Source organism: Chiloscyllium punctatum, chromosome 12, assembly GCF_047496795.1.
Source record: "Chiloscyllium punctatum isolate Juve2018m chromosome 12, sChiPun1.3, whole genome shotgun sequence".
In the NCBI taxonomy this organism is placed as follows: domain Eukaryota; kingdom Metazoa; phylum Chordata; class Chondrichthyes; order Orectolobiformes; family Hemiscylliidae; genus Chiloscyllium; species Chiloscyllium punctatum.
This window is the reverse complement of record NC_092750.1, coordinates 31,263,193-31,290,648: the sequence shown is the minus strand read 5'-3', so window position 1 is coordinate 31,290,648 and position 27,456 is coordinate 31,263,193. Positions and strand designations below refer to the sequence as shown.

The 27,456-nt window shown below is 40.1% G+C and overlaps 1 protein-coding gene across 5 annotated transcripts in view; it reads left to right on the top strand.

The window, feature by feature from the left end:
* The window catches only part of wnk2 (WNK lysine deficient protein kinase 2), a 174,606-nt gene that overhangs the window by 109,153 nt on the left and 37,997 nt on the right, over positions 1–27,456 (top strand). For all 5 annotated transcript variants that reach the window (XM_072582266.1, XM_072582264.1, XM_072582267.1 and 2 more), the window contains 4 exons: positions 1,869–1,988; positions 2,333–3,555; positions 24,643–24,736; positions 26,125–26,219. In XM_072582266.1, the coding sequence (XP_072438367.1) occupies positions 1,869–1,988; positions 2,333–3,555; positions 24,643–24,736; positions 26,125–26,219 (1,532 nt within the window). The remainder of the gene's footprint in view (positions 1–1,868; positions 1,989–2,332; positions 3,556–24,642; positions 24,737–26,124; positions 26,220–27,456) is intronic.

Sequence of the window (27,456 nt, the reverse complement as noted above, 5' to 3'; positions counted from 1 at the left end):
CAATAGCAAGATGACAAGGTTATGTTAAAAGGCACAAAAAAATTCAGTCATCCCGAGGTGCTTCACAAGAGCATAAAGTAACAAAATTTCGCATTGATTGACTGAAGAGGTATTAAGCCAGGTGACAAAAGCTTTACCAAGACTTTTTAAGGAATGACTTAAAGCAAATAAAGGAGGTGGAGGGATGAAAGGAGTGAATTCCAGAGGTTGGGACATAAATTGCTGAAGACACGGTCAGCAAATAATTAAAATCAGGAATACTCAATTGGTTACAATTTGTGGATTGCTACAATCTAGTAAATTTGTAAGGCTAAAGGACAATGCAAAGGGGCGGCACGGTGGCTCAGTGGTTAGCACTGCTGCCTCACAGCACTAGGGTACCAGGTTCAATTCTAGCCTCGGGCGACTGTCTGTGTGAAGTTTGAACATTCTCCCCGTGTCTGTGTGTTTCCTCCAGGTGCTCCGGTTTTCTCTCAGTCACAAAGATGTGCAGGTCAGGTGAATTTGCCATGCTAAATTGCCCATAGTGTTAGGTGCATTAGTCAGACGGAAATGGTGGGTTACTCTTCAGAGAATCGGCGTGGACTTGTTGGGCCGAAATGGCTGTTTCCACATTGTAGGGAATCTAATCTAATCAAAGGTGAAACAAGGTCATGAAGGAATTGAAAAACACAAATGAAAATACCAAGATTGACGCTGGACAAGAAACTGGTATTGGAGAGCATGTGTGATGAGGATGGGTAAATGGGACTTGGTGCAAGTTAGTATGGGCAGCAAATTTTGAATAACCTTGGTTGCAACAATTGTTGTCAGGGATTTTCTGGGTGGGTATTGAAATAAGGCCAGAAATAACAGAACCAAAGTTGATTGTTTCAGAAGCCAGTAAGCCGAGGCAAGATTGAAGTCCAGCAATGTAAGACTAGGTGGTCTTTGCAATGGTGTAGATGTATGGTTGGAAGCTCGTGGATGTCAAATATAGCACCAAGATTATAATCGGCCTGATACAGTCATGATGGAGGGGTAAAGAAACAACTTTGTGACTGGGACCAAAGTTGATGACTTCTGCTTTTCCACTATTTAAGTTTAGACAATTCCCACTCATCCGATACTGGATATCAGGCAAACTGTCAATTTTAAAGAGAAGATGAGAATGTCATCAGTTGGATGTCATCATTGTACAGATTGAAATCTTTGCTTTGATTTTGGATGATGTCTCCAATTGTCAGCATGCAGATAAAATTGAAGTGCCAAGGATAGAACTTAGAGAAACACCAATGTTGACTGTCAAGAAGTGAAAAGAGGGGCAAAGAGAGGTGACTTTGGTTACAACAGAATGTTTTCTTTGCTGGCCATAGTTATTCCAGATGGTTAGGAGTTATGTATGGAGACTCTGTGGAGCCTCCAGTTTAGCATACCATAAAGGAATTGCCTGGAAATTGAATTTTTCTTGAGATGTTTATTCACCAGTCCATTTGAATTGGAGACTTCTGATGAAATTGACTGGAATATTTCGTTTAAAAAAAAAGTTAGAACATGCACTGTATAGTGAATGGCATAGCATTCCATTGTCATAATACAACATTTTGCAGCTTATCACTTTCTTGAGTGTAGCTGGGGGGTGGTCAATAATTGATGACCCTGCCAGTAGCACCCACATTCAATTAATGAATAGGAGAAAAATTCCTTCATCAGAATATTAAGTTGTTTCAGGTAACTCTTGACTAATGTAGCAAATAGCATATTTCTCTAAGGTGAGAGAGGATCTACACAATAAGAGCTGAAACATTAAGTAAATAATGATATTTTGATAATGTGATATTTAAGGTGATGAACAAGCAAATTCTAATAAACTGTTTAATCTTTATTAGTCCTGCATACGGGCCGAAGATGGTTTATTGTATGTCCAGTTGTGGAAAATACTGCAACAGACCTGTCAGAATCTGCATCAGATGTTCATCCAACTCAGCCGCAGCCAGCTGCTACTCTGGGTATAATTTAAGTTTCCATAACTGGGGAGATTGTTACAGTTTCAATTGCACAGAGGTTGCCATTTTATCAATATGAGGAAAATGAAAGAAGAATGTTCTTCACAAATGTGGCATAGAAATGTTTCACGTGCAAGTCCCTAAAATAATTCAACATTTTACATCCTATTTGATACATATTAATGCTCTGATAGTAATTTAGTTTTGCTACTTGAAGTATTAATTATGTGCTGTAAGTTAATTTTTAACTTGAATGAATAGATGTGAAACAAGTCTATAATTAGTTTCTAAATTTGCAAAAAAAAAAAATTCTTCATTACTAACACCTTTTGTCTTCACTATTTCAGAAGCAGAACTAGGAATTGATGATGAGCAAGTTGAACCTATAGCATCTGCTACAAATGATAGTATCACTGGACATCGTAATGTATCTCCACCTTTGGTACCGATGCTGTCTAATATTACTCATCCAACAAATTTAGCTGCACCAGCAACAATGTCACCCCTTATTTCTATGCTGTCAATCCAGGCAGAGGATAAAACCCTAAATGAAGCACAACAGAGCAGTCACCATGTATATACTGCTGTTTCCAGTGGATCGGATATTTCACTTCAAAGCCATCTTGCAGTTCATGAGCATTTAGAAGTTTGTTCTGCATCTGTGGTTCCATTGCAGTCAGAGGAAGAACAATCAGATTTGGTTTATAGCCCCCCTGTGGTTGTAGATGTGTCATGTTGTCCAGTTGTTCACCCTATTCCAATCCAACCAATATCTATCCAAGCAGAGCATAACTTTCCTACTCAATATTCTGAACCTAGCCCAATTCGTAGTGTGGTCTCGGAGCACCAATCTGTACCACCAGCCTGCATTCCTGACGTTACTCCACAATCTGTTGTAAAACAGCAACCTTTTGCAAACCAGATGCAATCAGCTGTGTGCATTTCTGGAGCAGTCATTAATACAGCAATGGGTTCTCAGCCCCAGAGTCCTGCACAAGTAGTTCCAGGTGTTAACCAGCAATATGCAGCACAAGCGCAGTCTCAGTCAATTACTTTGACTGGTATTATTAGCAGTCAGCAACAACTTTCTGTTGTGGTTGAATCAGACAGTGAAGGACCACGTAAAATTGAATTTGTAGATAGTACAATAAAGACGCTGGATGAAAAATTACGCACTTTATTATATCAAGAACCTGGTGGAATTCTCCCTGCACATCCTGCTGCAGAGTGTTCTGAAACTGCTGCTCTGGGAGAGGTGGGTTGCACTGAAGAACTTTATGCCGAGCCCCTTGGTGAAGTCCTAAATGCTGCACTTTCTGTGGCTGTTTCTGTTCACGATGTAAAGAATATAGATGCACCTATCCATTCTGTGTTACCAATAACCCAAGTCCCTATTATGGGGTCACCACCAAGTTTGCACTCTTTGCCTGCAGAGTTGCCTGAAGAAACGTCTAATCAAGTTGTTCTTAGAGAAGTTCTATACCAGGAAGTGAAAGGTCCAGTATTACCTGTAATGGGAGACTCCATTTTGGCTTCAACAACTCTAGAGACTGGATCCACTGATATTACTGTAAGTCTTGTTTGCTTTCTGATTTGTTTTTGGAAGTTGGTTTGCTGTTGAATTTTAAAAATTTGATTTTCTAAATTGTCACTGCATAAATGTATTGTTTATTTTGTATAATAAATTCCAGTAGATTGTTTAAAGTTCAGATAGAATTAAATTTTCAAACTTAATGTTACTTGAATTTGTGACTGGTAGAAAAATTGCAAGCTAACTTGTAATGGCAATTTTGAAGAGGTATTCTCCCAGTTTTTTGTACTTGAGTGAAAGATGGTATTGAAAGCAATCAGTCTTTCAGATTCTTACATATTATAATTATTCAGATTCTTAATGTGAATGATAAAATAAAATCTCCATTTGTTTAAGCTGGTATCAAATTTTAAAAGATTAGCCTAGCGTGTAAATTTTGAAGAATGCCTTTTTAAAAAAAAGGGCGCTTATTATAGTGTTGCTAATGCACTCAAAATTGATTATACTGATAAATATTTTGGTAATTTGATGCAGAATTAAAATCTCAGTTTAAGACCAAAGTGCAATACTTTAGTTTCAAATCAAGCAGTAACTGATGTGAATTAAATGAATAATCTCTGCTAAGTATTTTTTGAATGGTGTTTTTCTTGACGTTGATGGCTAGAAAAATTTGGCGTACAATATTCCCTGTAATTTCATTTGCTGCTGTATAGACCTCTGTGCACAGCAGTAGCTTTTGGAAAACAGAAGCCATTTGTTAGCACATTGATATGTGCAAACCTCCCTGTGACTGCACAGCTTAGAGGGAACATTGTTTTGTCTTCCTTGTACAGTTATGAATTGGATAAACAAGTGGCATGTTCATCTTCTTCATTGCAAAGGGATTAAAGTATAAGAAACCAGTTTTGTTGTGGGGATGTAGAGCTTTGATGAGATGGCACTCATGTACTTTCTGCAGTTTTGACCTCAAGATTTAGGGAAGGATATATTTACATTGCAGGTATGTAGTACAGAGAAGGTTTAGTAGATTTATTCCTGGGATGAGAGGTTTGACTATTGAAGAGAGACAGTCAATGGGCCTGTACTCTCTGGAATTCAGAAAATGAGAGTTGATCTCAAAGAACTTGTACAGTAGACACTGAGATTCACCGATCTCAAGATGAGGACTGGGCTGAGGAGAAATATCTTCACTCCAATTACTGTCTCTCTTTGGAATTCTCAGGGGATTGTGGGTGTTCTATGGTCAATTAAATTTAAGTTGAAATAGAAAATATTTTTAGTTTCAACAATTTAACGGGTAATGGGAGTGAACAGGAAAATGGAGATCATGACACTGAATATCAGCTAGTTCTGTATTAGATGCTGAGGTAACTTTGAAGGACTTGTGGTCTACTCCTGATATTTCTTATTTTCTTGAACTAAAATCAGCCCATGAGCTCTTACTCTCTTTCACAACCCCAAATTTATAAATTGCAATCAAATCTGCTTCATGATCTCCAGGCGAAACAACCTGAACATTTCCCTGAAATATACCATGAATTGGGAGTGCATGATGTAATGGTGACTACATTAGTAAAGTTCCTACTGATTGGTACTGTCTGGATGTTGTCATCTAGTTGGGGATATTGTCTATTTTACAGGGATATCCTGTTTATTAAGAATACCCTAAGTCAAAATGTAGCCACTAGTCTGCCAGATGATTTAAAGAATAAATGGATGACCTCAGATTCTGAACTTTAATTGTTTGCTGCAATGCTAATCTCCACTTTCTATTATTTTTTCCATCACAAAGTTTATTTTAAACTCTAAGCACAGTATTGTTGACTTTTCTACCTGTCCTCACTGTTAATTATCTAAATTAAATTGTACTGTTGGTTAAATATCTGAATTTGGAAAACAGTGCTTGTTTGACTGTAGGCTCCGTGGGGGATTAGGATTGAGGATGAAAGCTTTGGTAGGGTGCTTTCTTATGGATCATCAAAAAGATTCTCTACAGTGCCCTCACACACTGGACAAAGGCTGACATTTCAATTCTGAAATATTGAACACAGGCCTAACCCAGCTCAGGAGCAGTGAAAATCTGCACTTACATGACTGTCTTTTGCGTCTGGGGTTTTCACAGTAAGGTCTCTACGGGCTTGCCATACCTAACTCTTTTAATATTTGACCAGTGGCAGTTTTACTGTCTGAAACAGTTCCCTAGAATTGATCATCTTTGTGGACAAAGATGGACATTAAGGGTCAATTCCACCTGGCCATTCAAGCATAAAGATCTCTGTCAGGCTTTTGAGTGTTTTCACGGACAAGGTGAAGAGACTGTTGGTGCGAAGGTATTCTTTTTCCCCAGCAGATGAAGAATACCATGTAGCTGATCCAGTTGCTCTTTTGCCATTGAGCATCCATGTATTGTATTTATGTACTGCCTTTAAAGTAATAAGGATGAGGAATTTGTCACTGTGGCAGTCATTGTCACAGGATGGGTTACCTTTTCTTAACCAATTAAAGATACTTTTAGCAAAGGTTAAAGTCTTTGCTGACCCAACTGCAGCAATGTTGCGTTGCTTTTAGCTTTGGCACGAGACCTGAGAGGTGAATCCAGCCAGCCATGGTTTCAGCCACATCCTGACTCTGCACTGCCTTGAGCTCAGCGTGCTTAGAAACACCTACATGATCAAAGTGGAAGAGTTTGCAACTCCTACTTTGTAAAGGATCTGAACCCCTGAGCCTTGAGTTCCTATTCCGTTGGGAGGCAGCTTGCCTTCCCTGGCAGTGTGTAACCAAACAGTGCCAGCTTAGGAGGAAAAATAGCCACCCAATGAGGGGCGAGAGACTGAGCAAGCAGTGGTATTATTACCAAGGTCACCCTCTTCGCCGTTGCCGATTGCTCTTTGGAAGGTAGTGATGTGTTAACCTTCTATTAACATTAGTGTGCACTTATGTCAGAGTACCAAACTAACCACATATTTTTGCATTCAGTGTGAATAGTGGATATAATACAGAATTAAATCAATGCTGACAAACAGGATATGATCTTTCAGGATTATGTACATGTAAATGAGATGCAAAGGACCATGGCAATGCTTCACAAACTATTTTCTGGAGAGATAAATTGGGGAGGGCGGAAGGTAGCTGAGAGTGCGATAGTTAGATGGAAGTGGGGGTAATGGTGATAGATCGGAGAGGAGGAGTGATAGGCAGGAAGGAAGATGGACAGGTCATGAGGTTGATGCCAAGTTGGAAGGTTGGAAGTGGGATATGGTGAGGGAAGGGAAATGAGGAAGCTAGTGAAGTTCACATTTTGATGTCATGTGTATAGAGGTCCCAAGGCAGAAGATGAGGTGTTCTTCCTCCTGGCATCAGGTGGTTAGCGTGTGGAGGCACTCAGCCAAGGACATGCAAGTCCTGGGCATCCTCCAACCTTCTAACTTGGCACTGCCCTCATGATCTGTCCTACCTGTCCATCTTCCTTCCCACCTATCCGCTCTAGCCTTCTGTCCGACCTATCATCGTTACCCCACCTCCATTTATCTACCGCACGCTCAGCTGTGGTGGCATTTGTGAAGAGAGCGCAGAATTTGTTTTGAGGCCAGTGGCCCTCCTTCAGAGCAGGTCCAGTGAAATGCAATGAAGTTCCAGCAGTTTGGTGATGATCCAGAGCAAATTCACTGAAACTTCACGCACTGTCATTTCTACTTATCAATTGTGTTTAAAATACTATTAAAATGGGGTGAGTAGGGTCATAGCACTGTGGCACAAGGGCCATTCATGACGAGGAGAAAAGAAGAAATGTAGTTGTAACTGGGTATAGTATAGTCAGGGGATTCAACATTATTTCTGTGACCAGGATCAAGAGTCCCAAAGGCTGGCTTGCCTTATGGGAAACGTTAAAGGATGGGAGGCGGGCACAGGAGAGGCTATTCAAATTTCCAGAGCAAGTAGGACAGAGTATATGAAAAGGCTCAGGAATCTAACTTCAGGCACGGCAGATCTGAGGGCAACAATGAATAAGGGTGGACTCAAAGCAGGATTGAGTATGGTGTACTTAAATGCGTACAGTATTCAAAGAAAGGTAAATAAGCTTGTCATGTTTTGAAATTGACGTGTACAATGTTGTGGCTATTGCATAGACAGGGTTAGAAGGGAATCGAGGCTGGCAGTAAATATCCAAGGATACTCAAAATGACGGGCAGATTGGCAGATGAAGTAGGGTTGCCTTGTTATTATGAAATGAAATTGATAGTAAGAAATGATTATACTTTCAAAAGGTGTAGAATCTATGTGGTTAGAGTTGAAGAACTTCAAAAGAAAAAAGACTGATGACAGTTATGTACAGGCCTCCTAGCAGTATTCAAGATACGGGAAATGAGTCAGGAGGTAAATCAAGTTGGTAGTGGATCTCAAGAAAAGGAGATTTTTTTTTGGAGCAATTTATGGTAGAGCCCACTAGGGAACAGGCAATTCTCAATCTGGTCATGTGAAATGAGCAGACTTCGAGAGCTAAAGGTGAAGGAATCTCTAGGGGGCAATGGCACCAATATGATAGAATTCCCACTGCAGTCTGAGAGAAGAAATTTAAATCAGATGTAATGTTATTGCAACTGAGTAAAGGTAATATAAAAGACATGAGAGAGGAGCTGGACAGATTTGATTGAAAAGGGAGCCGGGCAGGGAAGACAATGGAGCGGCAATGGCATGGGTTTCTGAGGGTAATTTGGAAGGCACAGCAGAAATTCATCTCAAGGAAGAAACAGCATATTCAAAGGATGAGGCAACCAGGGAGCTCAGACAGTGTAACAGCAAAAAAAGAAACATATGATGTGATGAACACTACTGGAAAGCTACAGAATTAGGAAGTCTTAAAAATGAGCAGAGACTATCTAAAAATACAGTAAGGGGGGAGAGAGGTAATATTGCTAATAATCTGGCTAGTAATTTGTTTAGATATATCAATGGTAAGAGTGAGGCAAGGGTAGACACTGGACTGCTGGAAAATGAGTCTGGAGAAGCTGAAATAGGGAATAAAGAAATTGTAGAGGAACTGAATAGGTACTTTGCATCAGTCTCCTTGGTGAAAGATGCCAACAAGAACTTCAAGAAAATTAGAGCAGCAATGAGTGTCATGGGCATCACTCGGGAGAAGGTGCTGGGAAAGTTGAAATGTCTGAAGGTGGATAAATCATCCACCCCACATGGACCACACCCAAGAGTTCTGAAGGAGGTAGCTGAGCAGATTGTGGGAGCATTAGGAGTGATTTTTTTTTTTAGGTATCACTGGAGTCAGGGAGGGTTCCAGAGGGTTGGAATATGAGTAACGTAACACTCCTGCTTAAGAATAGAGGGAGGCAGAAGATGGGAAATGACATTGATTAGTCTAACCTCTGTCATTGTTAAGATTTTAGAGTCCATTATTAAAGGCGAGATTGTAGAACACTTTGAAGTGCATGGTAAAACCAAGGCTGAGTCAGCTTGGCTTCATCAAGGGGAGGGTGTGCCTACCAAACCTGTTCGAACTCTGAGGAGGTAATAAGCAAATTAGGCATAAGAGTGGACCTGATCTATTTGGATAGTCAGAAGGCCTTTGACAAGGTGCCATGCAGGAAACTACTGAATAAGATAAGTGCCCATGGTGTTAGGGTCAAGGTGCTGGCATGAATACAGGATTGGCTGACTGGCAGAGACAGAGTGGGAATAAAGGGGTATTTTTCAGATAGCAGCCGGTGTCTAGTGGAATTCTGTCGGTGTCAATGTTAGGACCACAACAATTCATCTTCTACACTAATGATCTGGGCAAAGGAACTGAGGGTATTGTTGCTAAGTTTGCAGATGGCACATGAATAGGTGGAGGGACAGGCAATGTTGAGATGGGGAGTGTCTGCAATAAAAGTTAAAAATAAAACTTCTAAATGGGCCTGAATCTCTGCTAAACTGCTTGTATCCAGAATTTCTAAGCAATAAATGTAACTGCAGGCGTTGACTAGAAAACAGGCAAGTTTTCTTCTCAATCTAAGCATTGAGATGCAATGTTTCAGTTAAATGTCTTTGTAGATCCCCTCTCTCTCTCTCTCTCTCCAGGTCTCTTCACTCAGATTTAAAGTAGCAGAAATGAGGATGGGTGGAAGTGAAACCAATGAGGCTGGGGCGAAGTGAGTCTACACAGGAGAAGAAAAGGTTGGAAGAGGGATGGAGTTGTAAGGGTGGTGCATGGAGGAAGAGGGGACAGGGTCAAGGAGAGGAGCAGCAAAAGAGAGCTGTTGACTGACTACAAAAGAGAGAGCAATTTCAACTCTTTCAACAAAGGAATCAAATATTCTGTGAACGTTACTATCATTATGAACTTCAATTGGATAATTTAATACTGAATAGTGACAAGGAACAAATATGCAACAGTTTAGATGTGACCTCCCTTGTCTGTATAAAGTGCATTGACAGTTATGGCTTTTTGTGTATTGCTGTCAGTTTTATTGTTTGAAGTATTGTTGCTAAAATGTGTTTATATTCTTATGCCAATTTAAATACTATAGTGCGTTGACATCAATGCTTTCTTTGCGTGTTGTGGATTTGTTTACTGGAGCAAGGATGGTTATTAAGGATATTATTGAATACTTCGGCTTTGAGAGTCCACAAACCCATTTATAATGCAACTGTGACTGCATCACCCAATTACAGAGTTAGTGGGAATGAACAAAGCCCCAGAAGAAATCTAAAGAGTACAGCACAGGAACCGGCCCTTCAGCCCACCAAGACTAAGCCGACACATGATACCTTTCTGAACAAAAACTCCTTTGCCTCTATGTTGTCCACATCCTTCTGTTCCTTATCTATTCATACATCTGTCAGCATTGCGATTGTATCTGCCTCAGATGTCTGCCATCTTCTGTTTAAAAAAAAAACTTGCCTCTTCCATCTCCTTTGGTCTTTCTTCCTTTTACCTTAAACCTATTTCCCCTAGTAATTGACATATCTACGTCAGGAAAAAGACTCTGACTATCAATTCTATTCATATCTCTCATCACTTTGTAAACTTCTATCAGTTCACCCATCATCCTTTGATGTTCAAGTGAAAACAGTCCAAGTTTTTCCAATATTTCTTCATTGCTTATACCCCCAAACCAGGCAACATCCTGGTAAATTATTTCTTTACACTCTCCAAAGCTTCCACATCTTTCTGGTAGTGTGGTAACCATCACTCTGTACAATGTTCCAAAGGTGGCCAAATTAAAGTTATTGGTAGCTGCAACATGATTTGCCAATTTTTATACTTGATGCCCTGATTGATGAAGGCAAGCATGCCATGCCTCCTTGACCACTGTTTCCACTTAGGTTGCCAGTTTGAGTGGATTGGACCTGTACCCCTGTGATCACCCTTTATGTTGATGCTATTAAGAGTTCTGCCATTTACTGTATGCTTTCCTTCTGCATTAGATATTCCAAAGTGCATCACCTCGTATTTGTGCAGATTAAACTCCATCTGCCATTTCTCCACCCAAATCTCTAGCCTATCTATATCCTGCTGTATCTTATTGCACATTAATAATAATAGTAATATTGCACATTATCTGCAGCTCACCCAATCTTTGTGTCATCACAAACTTACTAATTAGGCCACCTACATTCTCCCCCAAATCACTTCTATGTATTACAAACAACAGTACAGATTTCTGCAGAATACCACTAGTTGGAGATCTCAATCTGAGAAACACCCTTCCATCTCTCCTCTGTCTTCTATGACTAAGCCAGTTCTGTATCCATCTTACCAGTGTACTGTGGATGCCATGTGACTTCACCTTTTGTATCAACTTGTAATGATGGATCATCTTAAAGGCCTAATGTCCTTAAGGAAAAATATTATTTTGACCCTTGGTATATATGCACTTATTCACCAAAAATGCCAGGAAAATATTATCTAATCAAGTGCAAATGAATTTTTAATGGTGTCTTAAATTTTAATTACTGTCAAGCGTCTCCGGCACTAAATATTAAACTTTAAATATTTTGTTATCTCAGTACTTCATGTATTAATTATTGGCAATTTTATAAAAACAAACTTTCATTTCTATATTAGTTATCCTCTTTCATTTGACTTTTTTAAAAGTTGATTTACATTTCTTTATTAGACTGTACCTGTTTCTAGAGGATCTTCACTTTGGGTGGTTAAAGAGATAGCTTTTGCTTGCTATATTTTCAGATTCGAGTTGCCCTTGAGAATGTGCTATGCTATATCCTGATGACTATAGTTATTTTTTTCTCGCTGAAATCCATGTAAAATCTGAATTGCTGGGAGCATAATGAACTATGAGAAATATTTAATCACTGCTGATAGCAAAATCCCCATAATAACTTTTGGTGGTGATAATAGCGGAAGGAGTATTGGTCAGTATGCCAGCAAAGTTCCCTGCTAGTCATAGAATGATGCTATAGAATCTTTTACACACACCTGAGCAGTGCATAGAATCCTGGTGTAGCATCTTTATCAAAAGACAGCACTTCCAGTGCACACTCAATACATAGTGGGCATAAACCCAATAGAAAGGATTGATTGTTACCAGATAAGATAAACTAACATTTAGTTAATGCTAATGCCGGGGGAGGGACAAATCTTGTTATTTGTCTCTGCAGTATTTAATCTGATTACGGTACTTATAACATCACAATTAATACATTTGAGTTATTTATAATTTACCTATTATGATCTCAGCTAATGTTGTTACCTGATAAGTTAGGGGTGGCGCGGTGGCTCAGTGGTTATCATTGCTGCGCCTCCGGATCAGCGACCCGAGTTCAGTTCAACCCTTGGGCGACTGTGCAGTTTTCACATTCTCCTTATGCCTGCATAGGTTTCCTCTGGGTACTCTGATTTTCTCCCACAGTCCAAAGGTGTGCAGGTTAAGTGAATTAGCCATGGTAAATTGACCATAGTTTTGCAGACTTGTGCAGGCTAGGTGTGTAAGCCATGGGAAATGGAGGGTTACTGGAATAAGTTAGGGGAGTGGGTCTGGGCAGGATGCTCTTCTGAGATTGGTGTGGACTCTGGCCAAATGGCCTACTTCCACAATGTAGGGATTCTATGATTCTAAATCAGATCACTGACAAAAATCTGGTTTGATGAACGTACTTAGATTTGAGTTTGATTTCAACAAAGTGGTCTCTCACTGAAACATAAGTATGCAATGCTGTAAATTTTGCTTTAACAATAAGACAGAAGTTTATTACAAAAGAAATGGTGAAATAGTTTGGATTATTTCATCTGCTTATAATATAAATTCAATAATTTTAAAGATGCTCAAAGTATAATCCATTCTTTTATTCACTCGTGGGTCGTGGTGTTGCTGGTTGGCCAGCAATTTTATTTGCTGAGCCTAGTTGCACTTGAGAAGGTGGTGGTAAACTGCCTTCTTGAACTGCTGCAGTCCACATGATGTAATTTGGCACACAGTGCCCTTAGGGAGTTTCAGGATTTTGACCCATCTCCAGTGAAAGAATGGCAATATATTTCCAAGTCAGAATGCTGAGTGACTTGGAGGGGAACTTGCAGGGTGTAGTGTTCCTATGTGTCTGCTGCCCTTGTCTTTCTAGATGGAAAAGATCTTGGGTTTGGAAATTGCTGTCTAAGGATCTTCAGTGAATTTCTGCCGTGTTTCTTGTACACACTACTGCCCTGAGCGGTGGTGGAAGGATTGCATGCGCTGCCTTGTCCTGGACAATGTCAAACTACTTCAGTGTTGTTGGAGTTGCACTTAACTAGACAAGTAGAGTATTCCATTACATTCCAGGCTTCTGCCTTGTCGATTGGGGCAGGCTTTGGGGGTTCAGGAGGTGAGTAAATTATCACAGTATTCCGAGCATCTGACCTGCTCTTATAGCCCCTGTATTTATGTGGCGAGTCCAGTTTCTGGTCAATGATAACTCTAAGGGATTCAATGATGATAATACCATTCAGTGTTGAGGGGCAGTGGTTAAATGGTCTTTGCCTGGCATATATGTGGCATGAATGCCACTTGTCAATCCAAGCTTGCATATTGACCAGATCTTGTTTCATTTGAAAATGGACTGCCTCAGTATCTGTGGAGTCATGTATAGTGCTGAACATTGTGCAATCATTGGCGAACACTTCCACTTCTGACCTTATGGTGGAGAGAAGTTCATTGATGAAGCAGCTGAAGATGTTTGGGCCGAGGACATTACTCTGAGGTTCTCCAGCATTGATGTCCTAGAGTTGAGATGACTGATCTCCAACCAGTTTCCTATGTGCCAGGTATACTCCAACCAACAGAGAGTTTGCTTTGATACCCATTGATTACAGTTTTGCTCAGGTTAGGTTTCCTTTATGTTCAGGACTACTAAGACTCCTTTAAGAATTGAAAAGAAGCTAAACAGCATTTGTACAGTAACCAAAACACCCCTATTTCTGTACCGAAAGCACCACTTGCACTATACTTCACCAGACTCCTTGTGCTTAACACCTTGACCCGTTTTAGTCATTTGTTCTTCAATGTTTTCGCAGGGAGGATGCTTCCCAAGGATAGCTGTGATAGCTTATTTCTGGAGCTGTTCTATACCTGTTTAAATATATGTTCCTTTAGGTAGCCTCTTCAGGCTTTTATCCCAACATTCATGGGCTGTCAACGGCACTACCTCTTTAAGGTAACTTAGTTCACTATACAGCCTTTCATCTCAGGAACACTAGCCTCCACAGGTATCCTATTACAAGAACTTCACAAAACTAGCCCATTCAAAGTCAAAAGTGAAACTGAAAGTCTCCCCCTCTCAGCTATGGACTTTTTCTTCAGCTTAAAAATAAGTTCCACAATTCTTCAACAAACTTAGAGGCCCCATTATTTCTTTGCTGGGTCACAAAACCATCTGAATAAACAAAAGTTGATCAATACTGCACAAAACCCATTCGCTCTAAAATTGGGCTTCATAAACTACTTCTAAAAGAAATCACTGTGTTCATCGAAATACTTACAAGTTAATTATTGATTCCGACACAGAAAATATACCAATTATTAACTTAGCTGGAAACCCAAACACTTACACAATAATTAATATTCTTTGTTATGTAAATCACGTTTCACATCACAATTATTCGATACTTGATCAAAAGTAAGTGCTCAGTCTCTTTTGTAATTGCGGTTATTTCGGAAACCTACTACACAAGTGATCAGTGGGCAACTCTAATTTTTTGCTGTTTAAATTTTGAACTACCAATCAATGAATTTATGTAACTTAAATTTTAAAGTTAGCATATTGTCACAAGTAAAATCAATAAAACTCCCTTTTAGCTTTTTATCTATATTGGAAGAGTTTAAAAGCATGTTATATTTGTGTAGTTCTTTTTAAAAGATACTGGCTAGTACACATTGATTCTTAATTTTGTACATAATTTCCATTCTTGACATATTTGCAGGTAACATGAATTTCAGATAAAACATGATCTTAGCATTCTTGCAACTTCAAGGCAGAAGACCCTTAAGTTCAGATCATGTTGAAATATATGATATGTAATGACATTCCCATTGTTGAATCTCCACTTCGTCAACATGTGAGGTGGACTATTGATCAGAAGCTGATTTGGACAAGCCATATAAATTCCATGGCTACTAAAGCAGATTGGGTGTTAGGAATTCTGTGCTGAATAACTCTCTTCTTGTCTCTTCAGAACTTTTTACTATCCCCAGGCCATGTAACAAATGTGCTTGAATATGATCTGCTTATCTGGATGAATGCAACTTCAGCTATATTTGAAAAGCTCAATACCATCCAGTACACAGCAATCTACTTGATTGGCATGCTGTCTACTACCTCAAAAATTTTAATTCCCTATACTGCCAATGCACAGTGACAGTGTGTACCATCTTCAAGGTTGAATGCAGCCATTCACTAAGACTCCTTCCATGGCACCATTACTTCTACCATCTCAAAGAACAAATGCTGAAGATGTTTGGGACCACTACCAGTAAGTTCCCTTCTGAGCTACACATTATCCTGAGTTGGGACTGTATTGCCATTTCTTCACTGTCAGTGTCAAAATGCCTGAACTCTTACCAACGGCTCTGAGAGTGTTACATAGAACATAACAGCACAGTACAGGCCCTTCGGCCCTTGATGTTCCGCCGCCCTGTCATACTACTCTGAAGCCCATCCCACCTACACTATTCCATGTACGTCCATATGCCTGTCCAATGACGACTTAAATGCATTTAAACTTGGCAAATCTATTACCATTGCAGGCAAAGCATACCATACCTTTCCTACTCTGAGTAAAGAAACTACCTCTGACATCTGTCTTATACCTATCTCCCCTCACTTTAAAGTTGCGTCCCCTCATGTTTGCCGTTCCCATTCTTGGAAAAAGGCTCTCTCTGTCCACCCTATCTAACCCTATAATTATCTTGTATGTCTCTATTAAGTCACCTCTCAACCACCTTCTCTCTAACGAGAACAGCCTCAAGGCCCTCAGCCTTTCCTCATAAGACATTCCTTCCATACCAGGCAACATCTTAGTAACTCTCCTCTGCACCTTTTCCAAAACTTCCACATCCTTCTTATAATATGGTGACCAGAACTGTACACAAAACTCCAAGTGTGGCCGTACCAGAGTTTTGTACAGCTGTAGCATAACCTCCTGGTTCCGGAACGCAATCCCTCTATTAATAAAAGCCAAAACACTGTATGCCTTCTTAACAATCCTGTCAATCTGGGTGGCAACTTTCAGGGATCTGTGTACATGGACACTGAGATCTCTCTGCTCATCTGCACTCCCAAGAAACTTACCATTAGCCCAGTACTTTGCATTCCGATTACTCTGTCCAAAGTGTATCACTTCACACTTGTCCACATTAAACTCCATTTGCCACCTCTCAGCCCAGCTCTGCATCCTATCTATGTCTCTCTGCAACCTACTACATCCTTCATCACTATCCACAACTCCATCGACCTTCGTGTCGTCTGCAAATTTACTAACCCACCCTTCTAAGCCCTCATCCAGGTCATTTATAAAAATGACGAACAGCAGTGGACCCAACACCGACCCTTGCGGTACGCTGCTAGTAACTGTTGTCGCAATTCACTGGGTCAATGTACTAAAAATCAAGTGTCACCATTCCCAAGCCCTCAAAAATGTGAAAATTTGATTAAACCACCAAACTGCCCATTTTAGAGCCAGAAATTTACAGCATGGAAACAGACCCTTCAGTCCAACCCTTCCATGACGACCTGATATCCCAACCCAATCTAGTCCCACCTGTCAGCACCCTGCCCATATCCCTCCAAACCCTTCCTATTCATAAACCCATTCAAATACCTTTTAAAAGTTGGAATCGTACCAGTCTCCACCACTTCCTTTGGCAGCTTATTCTACACACTTATCACCCTCTGCGTGAAAAAGTTGTCCCTTAGGTTTCTTTTCTATCTTTCCCCTCTCACCCTAGTTCTGAACTCCCTGACCCCAGGGAAAAGACTTTGTCCATTTATCCTATCCATGACCTTCATAATTTCGTAAACCTCTATAAGGTCACCCCTCAGTCTCCAACACTCCAGGGAAAACAGCCCCAGCCTATTCAGCCTCTCCCTATAGCTCAAATCCCTCCAACCCTGGCAGCATCCTTGTAAATCTTACCTGAACCCTTTCATGTTTTACATCTTTCCGATAGGAAGGAGACCAGAATTGCACGCAATATTCCAGCAGTGGCCTAACCAATGTCCTGTACAGCCGCAACATGACCTCCCAGCTCCCGTGCTCAATACTCTGACCAAAAAGGAAATCATACGTAACACCACCTTCACTATCCTATCTACCTGTGACTCTATTTTCAAGGAGTTATGAACCTGCACTCCAAGGTCTCTTTATTCAGCAACACTCCCTAGGATCTTACCATTAAGTGTACAAGTTGTGCTAAGATTTGCTTTCCCAAAATGCAACACCTTGCATTTATCTGAATTAAACTCCATCTGCCACTTCCCAGCACATTGGCCCATCTGGTCAAGATTCTGTTGTAATCAGAGGCAATCTTCCTTGCAGTACACTACACCTCCAATTTTGGTGTCATCTGCAAACTTACTAACTATACCTGTTACGCTCACATCCCAATCATTTATATAAATGACAAAAAGTAGAGAATCCAGCACCGATCCTTGTCGCACTCCACTGGTTCCAGGCCTCCATTCTGAAAAACAGCCCTCCACCACCACCCGCTGTCTTTTACCTTTGAGCCAGTTCTGTATCCAAATGGCTAGTTCTCCCTGTATTCCATGAGCTCTAACATTGCGCACCAATCTCCCATGGGGAACCTTGTCGAATGCCTTACTGAAGTCCATATAGATCACATCTACTGTTCTGCCCTCATCAATCCTCTTTGTTACTATAAACAACTCAATCAAGTTTGTGAGACATGATTTCCCACGCACAAAGCCATGTTGACTGTCCCGAATCAGTCCTTGCCTTTCCAAATACACGTACATCCTGTCTCTCAGGATTCCCTCCAACTTGCCCATCACTGACATCAGGCTCACTGCTCTATAGTTCCCTGGTGTGTCCTTAGCTCCCTTCAACAGTGGCACCACATTAGTCATCTCCAGTCTTCCGGCACCTCATCTGTGACCATCGACGATCCAAGTATCTCAGCAAGAGGCCCAGCAATGACTTCCCTAGCTTCCCACAGAGTTCCAGGGTACAGCTGATCAGGTTCTGGTGGTTTATCCACCATTATTTCAAGATATGCAGCACTTCCTCCTCTGTAATATGGACATTTTCCAAGGTGTTACCATCTATTTCCCTACATTCTATATCTTTCATATCCTTTCAGTAAATACTGATGCAAAATACTCATTTAGTATCTCCCCCATTTTCTGCGGGTCCACACACAGGCCACCTCGTTGATCTTTGAGGGGCCCTATTCTCTTCCTAGTTACCCTTTTGTTCTTAATGTATTTGTAAAAATCTTTTGGATTCTCCTTAATTCTATTTGCCAAAGCTATCTCTTGTCCCCATTTTGCCCTCCTGATTTCCCCCTTAAGTATACTCCTACTGCCTTTTATACTCTTCTAAGGATTCACTCAATTTATCCTGTCTATACCTGACATATGATTCCTTCTTTTTCTTAACCAACCCTCAATTTCTTTAGTCATCCAGCATTCCCTATACCTACCAACCTTTCCTTTCACCCTAACAGGAATACACTTTCTCTGGATTCTCATTATCTCATTTCTGAAGGCTTCCCATTTTCCAGCCGTCCCTTTACCTGCGAACATCTGCCCTTAATCAGCGTTTAAATGTTCTTGCCTAATACTGTCAAAATTGGCCTTTCTCCAATTTAGAACTTCAACTTTTAGATCTGGTCTATCCTTTTCCATCATTATTTTAAATCTAATAGAATTATTGTCACTAGCTCCAAAGTGCACCCCCACTGACACCTCAGTCACCTGCACTGCCTTATTTCCCAACAGTAGGTAAAGTTTTGCACCTTCTCTAGTAGGTAAATCCACATACTTAATCAGTAAATTTTCTTGTACACACTTAACAAATTCCTCTCCTTCTAAACCCTTAACACTATGGCAGTCCCAGTCGATGTTTGGACAGTTAAAATCCCCTACCATAACTACCCTATTATTCTTACAGATAGCTGAGATCTCCTTACAAGTTTGTTTTTCAATTTCCCTCTGACTATTAGGGGGTCTATAATACAATTCCAATAAAGTGATCATCCCTTTCTTATTTCTCAGTTCCACTCAAATAACTTCCCTGGATGTATTTCTGGGAATATCCTCCCTCAGCACAGCTGTAATGCTATCCCTTATCAAAAACACCACTCCCCCTCCTCTCTTGCCTCCCTTTCTATGCTTCCTGTAGCATTTGTATCCTGGAACATTCAGCTGCCAGTCCTGCCCATCCCTGAGCCATGTTTCTGTAATTGCTATGATATCCCAGTCCCATGTTCCTAACCATGCCCTGAGGTCACCTGCCTTCCCTGTTAGGCCCCTTGCATTGAAATAAATGCAGTTTAATTTATGACTCCTACCTTGTCCCTGCCTGCCCTCACTGTTTAACTCACTTCTGTTCTCAGCTGTACCCGTCTCAGATCGATCTCTTTCCTCACTATCTCCCTGAGTCCCACCCCCCCCCACCTTACTAGTTTAAATCCTCCCAAGTATTCTAGCAAATTTCCCTGCCAGTATATTAGTCCCTTTCCAATTTAGTCCCCTGCCCTGACTGTTTGACTCACTTCTGTTCTCAACTGTACCAGTTTCCAATTGATCTCTTTCCTCACTATCTTCCCCCTCCCCCCTTACGAGTTTAAATCCTCCCGAGCAGCTCTAGCAAATCTCCCTGCCAGTGTACAGACACACACAGACACAGACAGACACACAACACAGACACAGACACAGACACAGACACACACACACACACACACACACACACACACACACACAGACACACACAGACACACACAGACACACACAGACACAGACACAGACACACACAGACACACACAGACACAGACACAGACACAGACACAGACACACACAGACACACACAGACACACACAGACACACACAGACACACACAGACACACACAGACACACACAGACACACACAGACACAGACACACACACACACAGACACACACAGACACAGACACACACAGACACAGACACAGACACACACAGACACAGACACACACAGACACAGACACACACACACACAGACACAGACACAGACACAGACACAGACACAGACACACACACAGACACAGACACACACACAGACACACACACAGACACAGACGCACAGATTTGTGGGGTGAATTTGTGCTTGCAGAGTTACATTGTACTTTGCTCAAAAACTGCATGAATCCATGTAAGACTCTGTTAACTCACTTTTTTAGATTAGAATCAGTCTGAACACTATGGCACAGACAGAGAACACTGGGCTAACATCTTCAAAATATTATCTGGCTAACACCAGTTAACCTGAGAATGTAATTTTGTTTTAAAAAGTTGTGATTTACATATGAAAGAAGTGAAACTAACATGGTGTTCGAACAGATGAAAGACTCAACAAACAATCAAGGTATTTTTCAATGTATGATTTAAATTACATCACACTGTAAACTTTTGCTATAAGTTCTGTCTCTTACAATTGTGTCCTCCACAACCACCTGATGAAAGAGCGGTGCTCTGAAAGCGAGAGCTTCCAACTAAACCTGTTGGGCGATAACCTGTGTGATTTTTAACTTTGCCAGTATATTCGTCCCCTTCCAATTTAGGTGCTATTATTCCTTCTTGTACAGGTCACTTTCAGCCCAAAAGAGATTCCAATGATCCAAAAATGTGAATCCTTCTCCCATCTACCAGCTCCTCAGCCATGCATTCATCTGCTCTATCCTCCTATTGCTGCCCTCACTAGCTCATAGCACTGGGAGTAATCCAGATATTACTACTCTTGAGGACCTCCTTTTTAACTTCCTGCCTAACTCTCTGTAATCTCCCTTCAGAATCTCAAGCTTTTCCCTTCCTATGTCATTGGTTCCAATGTGGACAGTGACCTCTTGCTGGTCCCTCTCCCCCGTGAGAGCATTCTGCACCCTCTCTGAGACATCCTTGATCTGGCACCTGGGAAGCAACACACTGTTCTGATTTTTCGCTGCTGGCCACGGAAACTTCTATCTGTATCTCTGACTAGAGTCCTCTAAGACCGTTGATCTCTTGGAACCTGACGTACCCCTCGTTACATTACAGCCAGTCTCAATACCAGAAACTTGGCTGTTCATGCTACTTTCCCCTGTGAATCGAACATCCCCTACATTTTCCAAAACAGCATATTTGTTTAAAATGGGGATAGCCGCAGAAGACTCCTGCACTACCTGCCTACCTCTCTTAATTTTCCTGGAGTTAACCCATCTATGTGACTGTATCTGAGAACTCCCCCATCCTTCCTCTAACTGCCATCCATCACATACCGTTGCTGTTGCAAATTCCTCATTGCCTATAACTGTCTCTCCGACTGATCCATTCGATCTAATACGATTCGCAACCGTATTTATTGCAGATATAATCCACAGTAACCCGCAAATTCTCCTTAAACTCCCACATCTGACAAGAAGCGCATATCATTCTACTAAAGGCTATTTTTGTTCCTTGGCAATCCACAGACCTAGAAAATAACACCATCTTATTTCTCTACAAAACATTGCCCCAGGTTAAATTAATAGTTACGGCTTATGTTTTAAGTTTACTCAAGAAACATATCTCGAAAAACATATAATCAAGAAAAAAAACCACTCTACTCACTACTGCAGACTTTCTGTAAGCCACTTAAAAAATTCACTTATCTGTTTCTGTGATGTGACTTCCCCCAAACAGTTCCTCCCAGAGCAATTATGAATTTCACTTTGTTAATTTTCCCAGATGCTTTAACTTATTCTTTTAACCTGCATTAGACAAGATGTATACCTGATTATTCGCATTAATATGTAAATAATTATTTATTGCAATCACACTTGTTTTCACCAGTGGCAAAGTTAGACCAGAAGAATTCATCTAGAAACTGTAACTTAAACACTAACTACTTTTCACACAGAGACAGACACAATTATAAACCAGATGTCGATACCATGGGTGGGTAAAAAAGAAATTGGGCGATGATAGTTTGGCGGCCCTATTTCAGATCACAGAACTTTTTGCATTTCCTTTCGATCCCTCCTGACTCTTAGATGACACAAGGTTGTGGTTTCATGGATTCTCAGTATTTCATTTGCTGTTTGAGCCGCTCTGAAGGTGGTTTTTCCTTGTTTCAACAGATTTGCAGAGAAATCAGCTTACAGGGCAAAGGTTTGGGAAAATAACTAACTGCTAATAATTTTCTTTTATTTCCCCATACCAAAGCGTGATAAAGAGAGATGGATGCTTTCTCTTTACCAACTGACTGTTTCTGGCATGTTTTGTTCACGTGTGAACCACTTGCCCAAGAACCAGTCAAGAGGTGGTTATTGTGTTGGCATCTGGTGTACCCATTGTGAATAGTGCCAATTTAAAAGTTAATCAATAAATTGTCTCTAGGCAGAATTGTCCTGAACACATGCAGACACGCACACAAATAAAATCAGAGAAACATGAAATCACTCAGCTGTAAGGGCAGTGTTTGTTGACAGAAAAGTTAATGTTTTGGGTCGATGACCTTTCATCAGAACTTGTGATTTATTTAAAAAATCTTCAATAGTTGTCACTACCTAAAGGAATGCTGCTGCTTATCTATAATATTTAATTTTGACTGCCCAAGAGGTTACGTGAGGTTTAGTTGATATCTACCATGGAAATATGTCAACTTTATGATGTTCAATCCTTGACATTCGTGAACTCGATGATAACACAGACTTTGCAGACCTAGAGTGGTACAACTTTGGGAATATCTTAGCGATTATTGATCTTTAATCACCCACCTGCTCCTCACCTCAAATCACCTAACATTTAAATTGGGCAACACCATTAAGTTTATTTTTACTTTGATCACAAAACCCACTTCCATGCAATGTCATACAAGAGGCTACTTGGCAGATTGAGTTTGTGCTAATGATTTTGTTTTGGTTTTTGCACAAGTTATCTGATGTCGTCTAACTCTTCCTGCTCAATAATCTTTAATATTCTTCAAGCAAGCACTTTTATTTATACCCTCCTTCAAATCTAATTTCTAGCAGAAAATGCTAACTACTCTATTTGATTTTTAATCTAACTTTCCTGCTAATTTTCTGTGTTAACCTCAGAGTTGTGCACTAATAGCAACAACTTTTCACCCTTTACCATACCAAGCACTTATAATGAAGATTGGAATCAGAGTTAATAATTCAGCCATTCAAATATATGGTGTTATTCAATTAGATCATAGTTGAACTAAATCTTTCTTCCACATATCCACCTTTGAAACATATCCCACAATTTTTTTCCCTACTTTACAAACAGAAAAACATTTAATTGACTGTGGCGTGCTTTTTGATGTCTGGAAAGGTGCTAACAATTAAATATTTCAATTGAACCAACATCTACAGCATATTGGATGAAAGAATTCTGCCCTTCTACTACACCGTGTAGAAAAGCAATCCCTTATTTTACTCTTTTATGGTCCAGCTCGAATTTTAAGATTTTGCTCATTTAGCGTAAAATCCTCTGCTACTTCAAGGTCATCCCTTCGTCTTCTCAACTCCAGCAAAGATTACTGTCTTGTCCGGTGCTTTCATAACTGGTAACACCTTTTCTATTTCTTGTATATCTTTGTTATGATTGTGTTTGCAAAGTTGTAGCGCATCACCATAACTTAAACTATAGGTTCCATGACTGAGCAAGCTGTGCTGATATGTAATACCAGTCTGTACCCTGCTGAAAGCAAGGCCACAAACAACGTAGAAGTTCCTTGTTTCGCATTTCCTTTTGTGATTTGTAGCTATGCTATCTTTTCCTCTTAACTGCTATTGTACAAGCCTGATGAAAGCAGTAATGTAAAAGTGTTACATGCATAAATCTCTGATTTCAGATGTTATTTCAGGTTGAACTGTATTGGATGAAAGGAATGAAAAACTTGCATGTAAAGCATCTTCTGATTTTCAAGCTTCAAATTAATTTTTGAAGAGCCGCACTGTTATTTTGTACACAAACATGACTGACAGCAAGTTCCCACAAAAAGTTGTTTCGTGACTTTGTTTTGGTAGAGTTTGAGGGATAAGTATTGATTTGGGCATCAAAATGAAACCCCTTTCTTAACTGAATAAGGTCAAAAGGCAATGAGTATCCTCAAAACACAGGAATAAAAATGACTAAATTAGCTAATTGTGGTTCTGCAAATCTTCTGTGACCTGATTGCTATTACTATTGACTTGGAGTACTCGAAATAGTGACATAAAAAGCCAGAGCAAAACACTTTGCGTGGAAACAAGGATTGGAGTGTACATGCAGTACTATATGTATGAGTCAGTGAAATGCAGAAAAAGCATTTAAAGCCTCTGAAATTATTTGAGTAAATTTGTCAATCTTTTATTTGATGTAAACGTTTCTGTTAAAATACTTTTATGTAAATAGTTTTCATTAACTATGTTTTCTAACAATTCATGATATCTACTTTTGTTGTGCCTTGCTCTGCAGAATCAAAAGGTAGAAGTTAAAGAGTTTATTAAAAGCTATGTACAACCACAGACAACAGAATTGTCCACGGGAGCATCGATTATAAACAGTCAAGGTGTGCTAACTAAAGTGTTACTTATATTCTTTAAACAAAACCACGTTTCTCATATAAAATAATGAAGTGGATCACAAAACACTTTTGTGTATCTTATGTTACATATGTAGTCTTAGACTGAGATGAATAGTTACATTTGTAAGATGTAGCAGGTGATCCTTGAATATTTACTTCACTCTATCTAAAATTTGTGCTCAGTTTGCTGAGGACTTAAAGCTTGAGGGGTAAGCAGTAAGGAAGAAACAGGCTGCGGAGGTATTTTGACAGGTTATGTGATTGGAAAGAAGGTGGAGCATAATGTGGGGAAAATATGAAGTTAGTCACATTACATTCAGAAGAATAGGAAAACAGAATATTTTTCAAAGATAAGAAAGAAACAAATGTTTGTTCTCTATGATTTGGGTTGTGGTGTACACAATCTCACAGAAATTTGACAAAGCATAATCAATCAATCAAATTAGCAAGTGGTTTGTCAGTCTTAATTACAAAAGGACAGCAAGAGTAAAGAAAGTCTACTTGCAATTATGTACCACACTTGTAGTACTGTGTACAGTTTTGTTCTCCTTCGCTAAGAAAGGATATGTTTAACTTTGTCAGATTGAGTAAAATACTTCAATATTTTTGCTGTTGAAAAGAAAGGGTGCTGGTCTCGTTGATACATAAAATGCTTAGAGGGATAAATATGATAGATGTTGAGAGGCTGTTTCCTGGCTCTGCACTCCCTCTACTCCCTTCACATCTTTCGTATAATGTGACATCCACAACCATACTAAATACTCCAGCTGAGATCTAACAAGTGTTTTGTACAAGTTCAACATTAATTTATTGCTTGTTTATTCTACTTCTATTAACAAAGCTGACAGCACTGTATGCTTTATTAAGTGCCTACTCTATCTGTCCTACCACCTTAATGATGTGTGCACATGAATGCCCTGGTGTTTCTGTTCTCCCTATTTTGTGGTGTCTTTCAAAGCTCTTATGACATATATGACCTCGCACTTCTCTAAATAGAATCTCATCTGCTACCTAACTGCCCACTCCACCAACTTGTTAATGTCCTTTTGGAGTTCATCCAAGTTTAGTGTCATGTGCAAATTTGAAAATTGCCTCCTGCACACCAAGATCCAGATCATTAATATATGTCAAGAAAAGTAAGGGTCCCAGTACCAACCCTTGGAGAATTCCACTACAAACCTTCCTCCAGCTCAAAAAATATCCATTGACCATTGATGTGTTTCATATCACTCAGTCAATTTTGTATCTGGCATAAGGATGGTCTCTAAATTGATCTTTGGTGAAAGTTTTCAAATTTGATGAATTGATATTTAAGTTTCATAATTTTGAAATGTTGCTGATGCCAGAAACCTATTAATTCTGTCATATTGTAGTTACTATCGCTGACATCAATGGGGCAGGCTCATCCGATACAATGTTTGTTATGTCATCTACAGTGGATCTTCCTCTAACAATAGACCAGTTTGAGGTATGTGTTAAAGAATTACTGTGTTCTGCAAATTTTTGGATTAGTTGTCATTTATATTTCTGCTTCATGTTGTCCCTTGTGTTTTGCACTTTTGTTTTGGCAGACAAGAGTGTGTTTATACTGATGTTTCACTGCAGATATGTGTACTTTCAGGTTAACATAAGTCAGATTTTCTGATGGCCCGACGATCATTATTCCAGCTTAGATGGGAGTTATGCAGAGGGATCCTGCAGAAACCCCATCATAGCAGACTCTTAAACGATTTGCCCAGAAATTGAAGTTTCTGCTGGGAAGTTCCTCTAGGTCTGAAACCCTACAAACGTTTCTATAAAAATTAAACACTTCACTTCGGGTGGTTACTGAGGAAGTGTTTGACTATTAAATGTATAGTCTAACTCTTGAGTAACCATTAAACAGGCCCCATATGCACATTCTCACTCCCACTCCGCTCCCCCCCCCCCCCCCCACCTCCCATCATCTGTCCATGTCTCTCTCCCTCTCCCTAATCTCATATCATCTGTTCATGTCCCTCTCCCTCACCTCCCATCATCTGTCCATGTCTCTCTCCCTCTCCCTCACCTCCCATCATCTGTCTGACTCTCTTCCCCCTCTCTCCTGTTTTCCACCCCCCTCTTTCATGCAACCCCTGCTCCTCTCTCTTCTCACACCCTTTCCAATCCAATATTCTTCTGTCCTACTCTATGCAGTTACCTGCCACTTTGCATCCTAACCCCTCTTTACAGCTGGCACACCAATCACCTGATCTTGCCCCCACCAATCCAACTCTTCAAGCACCCTTGGCATCTCACTTGCTGTGGCTGTTAGGATCTTTTCATAATTTCAGAATGTGGCACCTGACTGCTGTGAAAAAGGGATGTGGCATGTCTTCCACTAACTGTTCTATGCTTTGTATGGACTGTCAGAATGGAAGTAGGGCTCCAGATTTCTGAGGGGACCCCTGAGTCAGACCTTTTTTAAAAATAAAAGGCTGGTATGGCAATCTGTGCAAGACTGCCACTCACTGAAAAATCTGCCCCATTGTTTATCTACAGTCCATTCAAACCAGTTGCATTGAGTTTTTTTTTCATTTCTATCAGTTATTGGTACTGTTGTGATATTTTTTCTGCCAAAACCTTTCAAGCTGTTTAATACAGCTTGTACACCTGTCTTATAAAATTGATATTGGTTTGCATTGTGTAGAGTTGATGTTAAGGTGTCAGTGGAAAATTAGGATTAA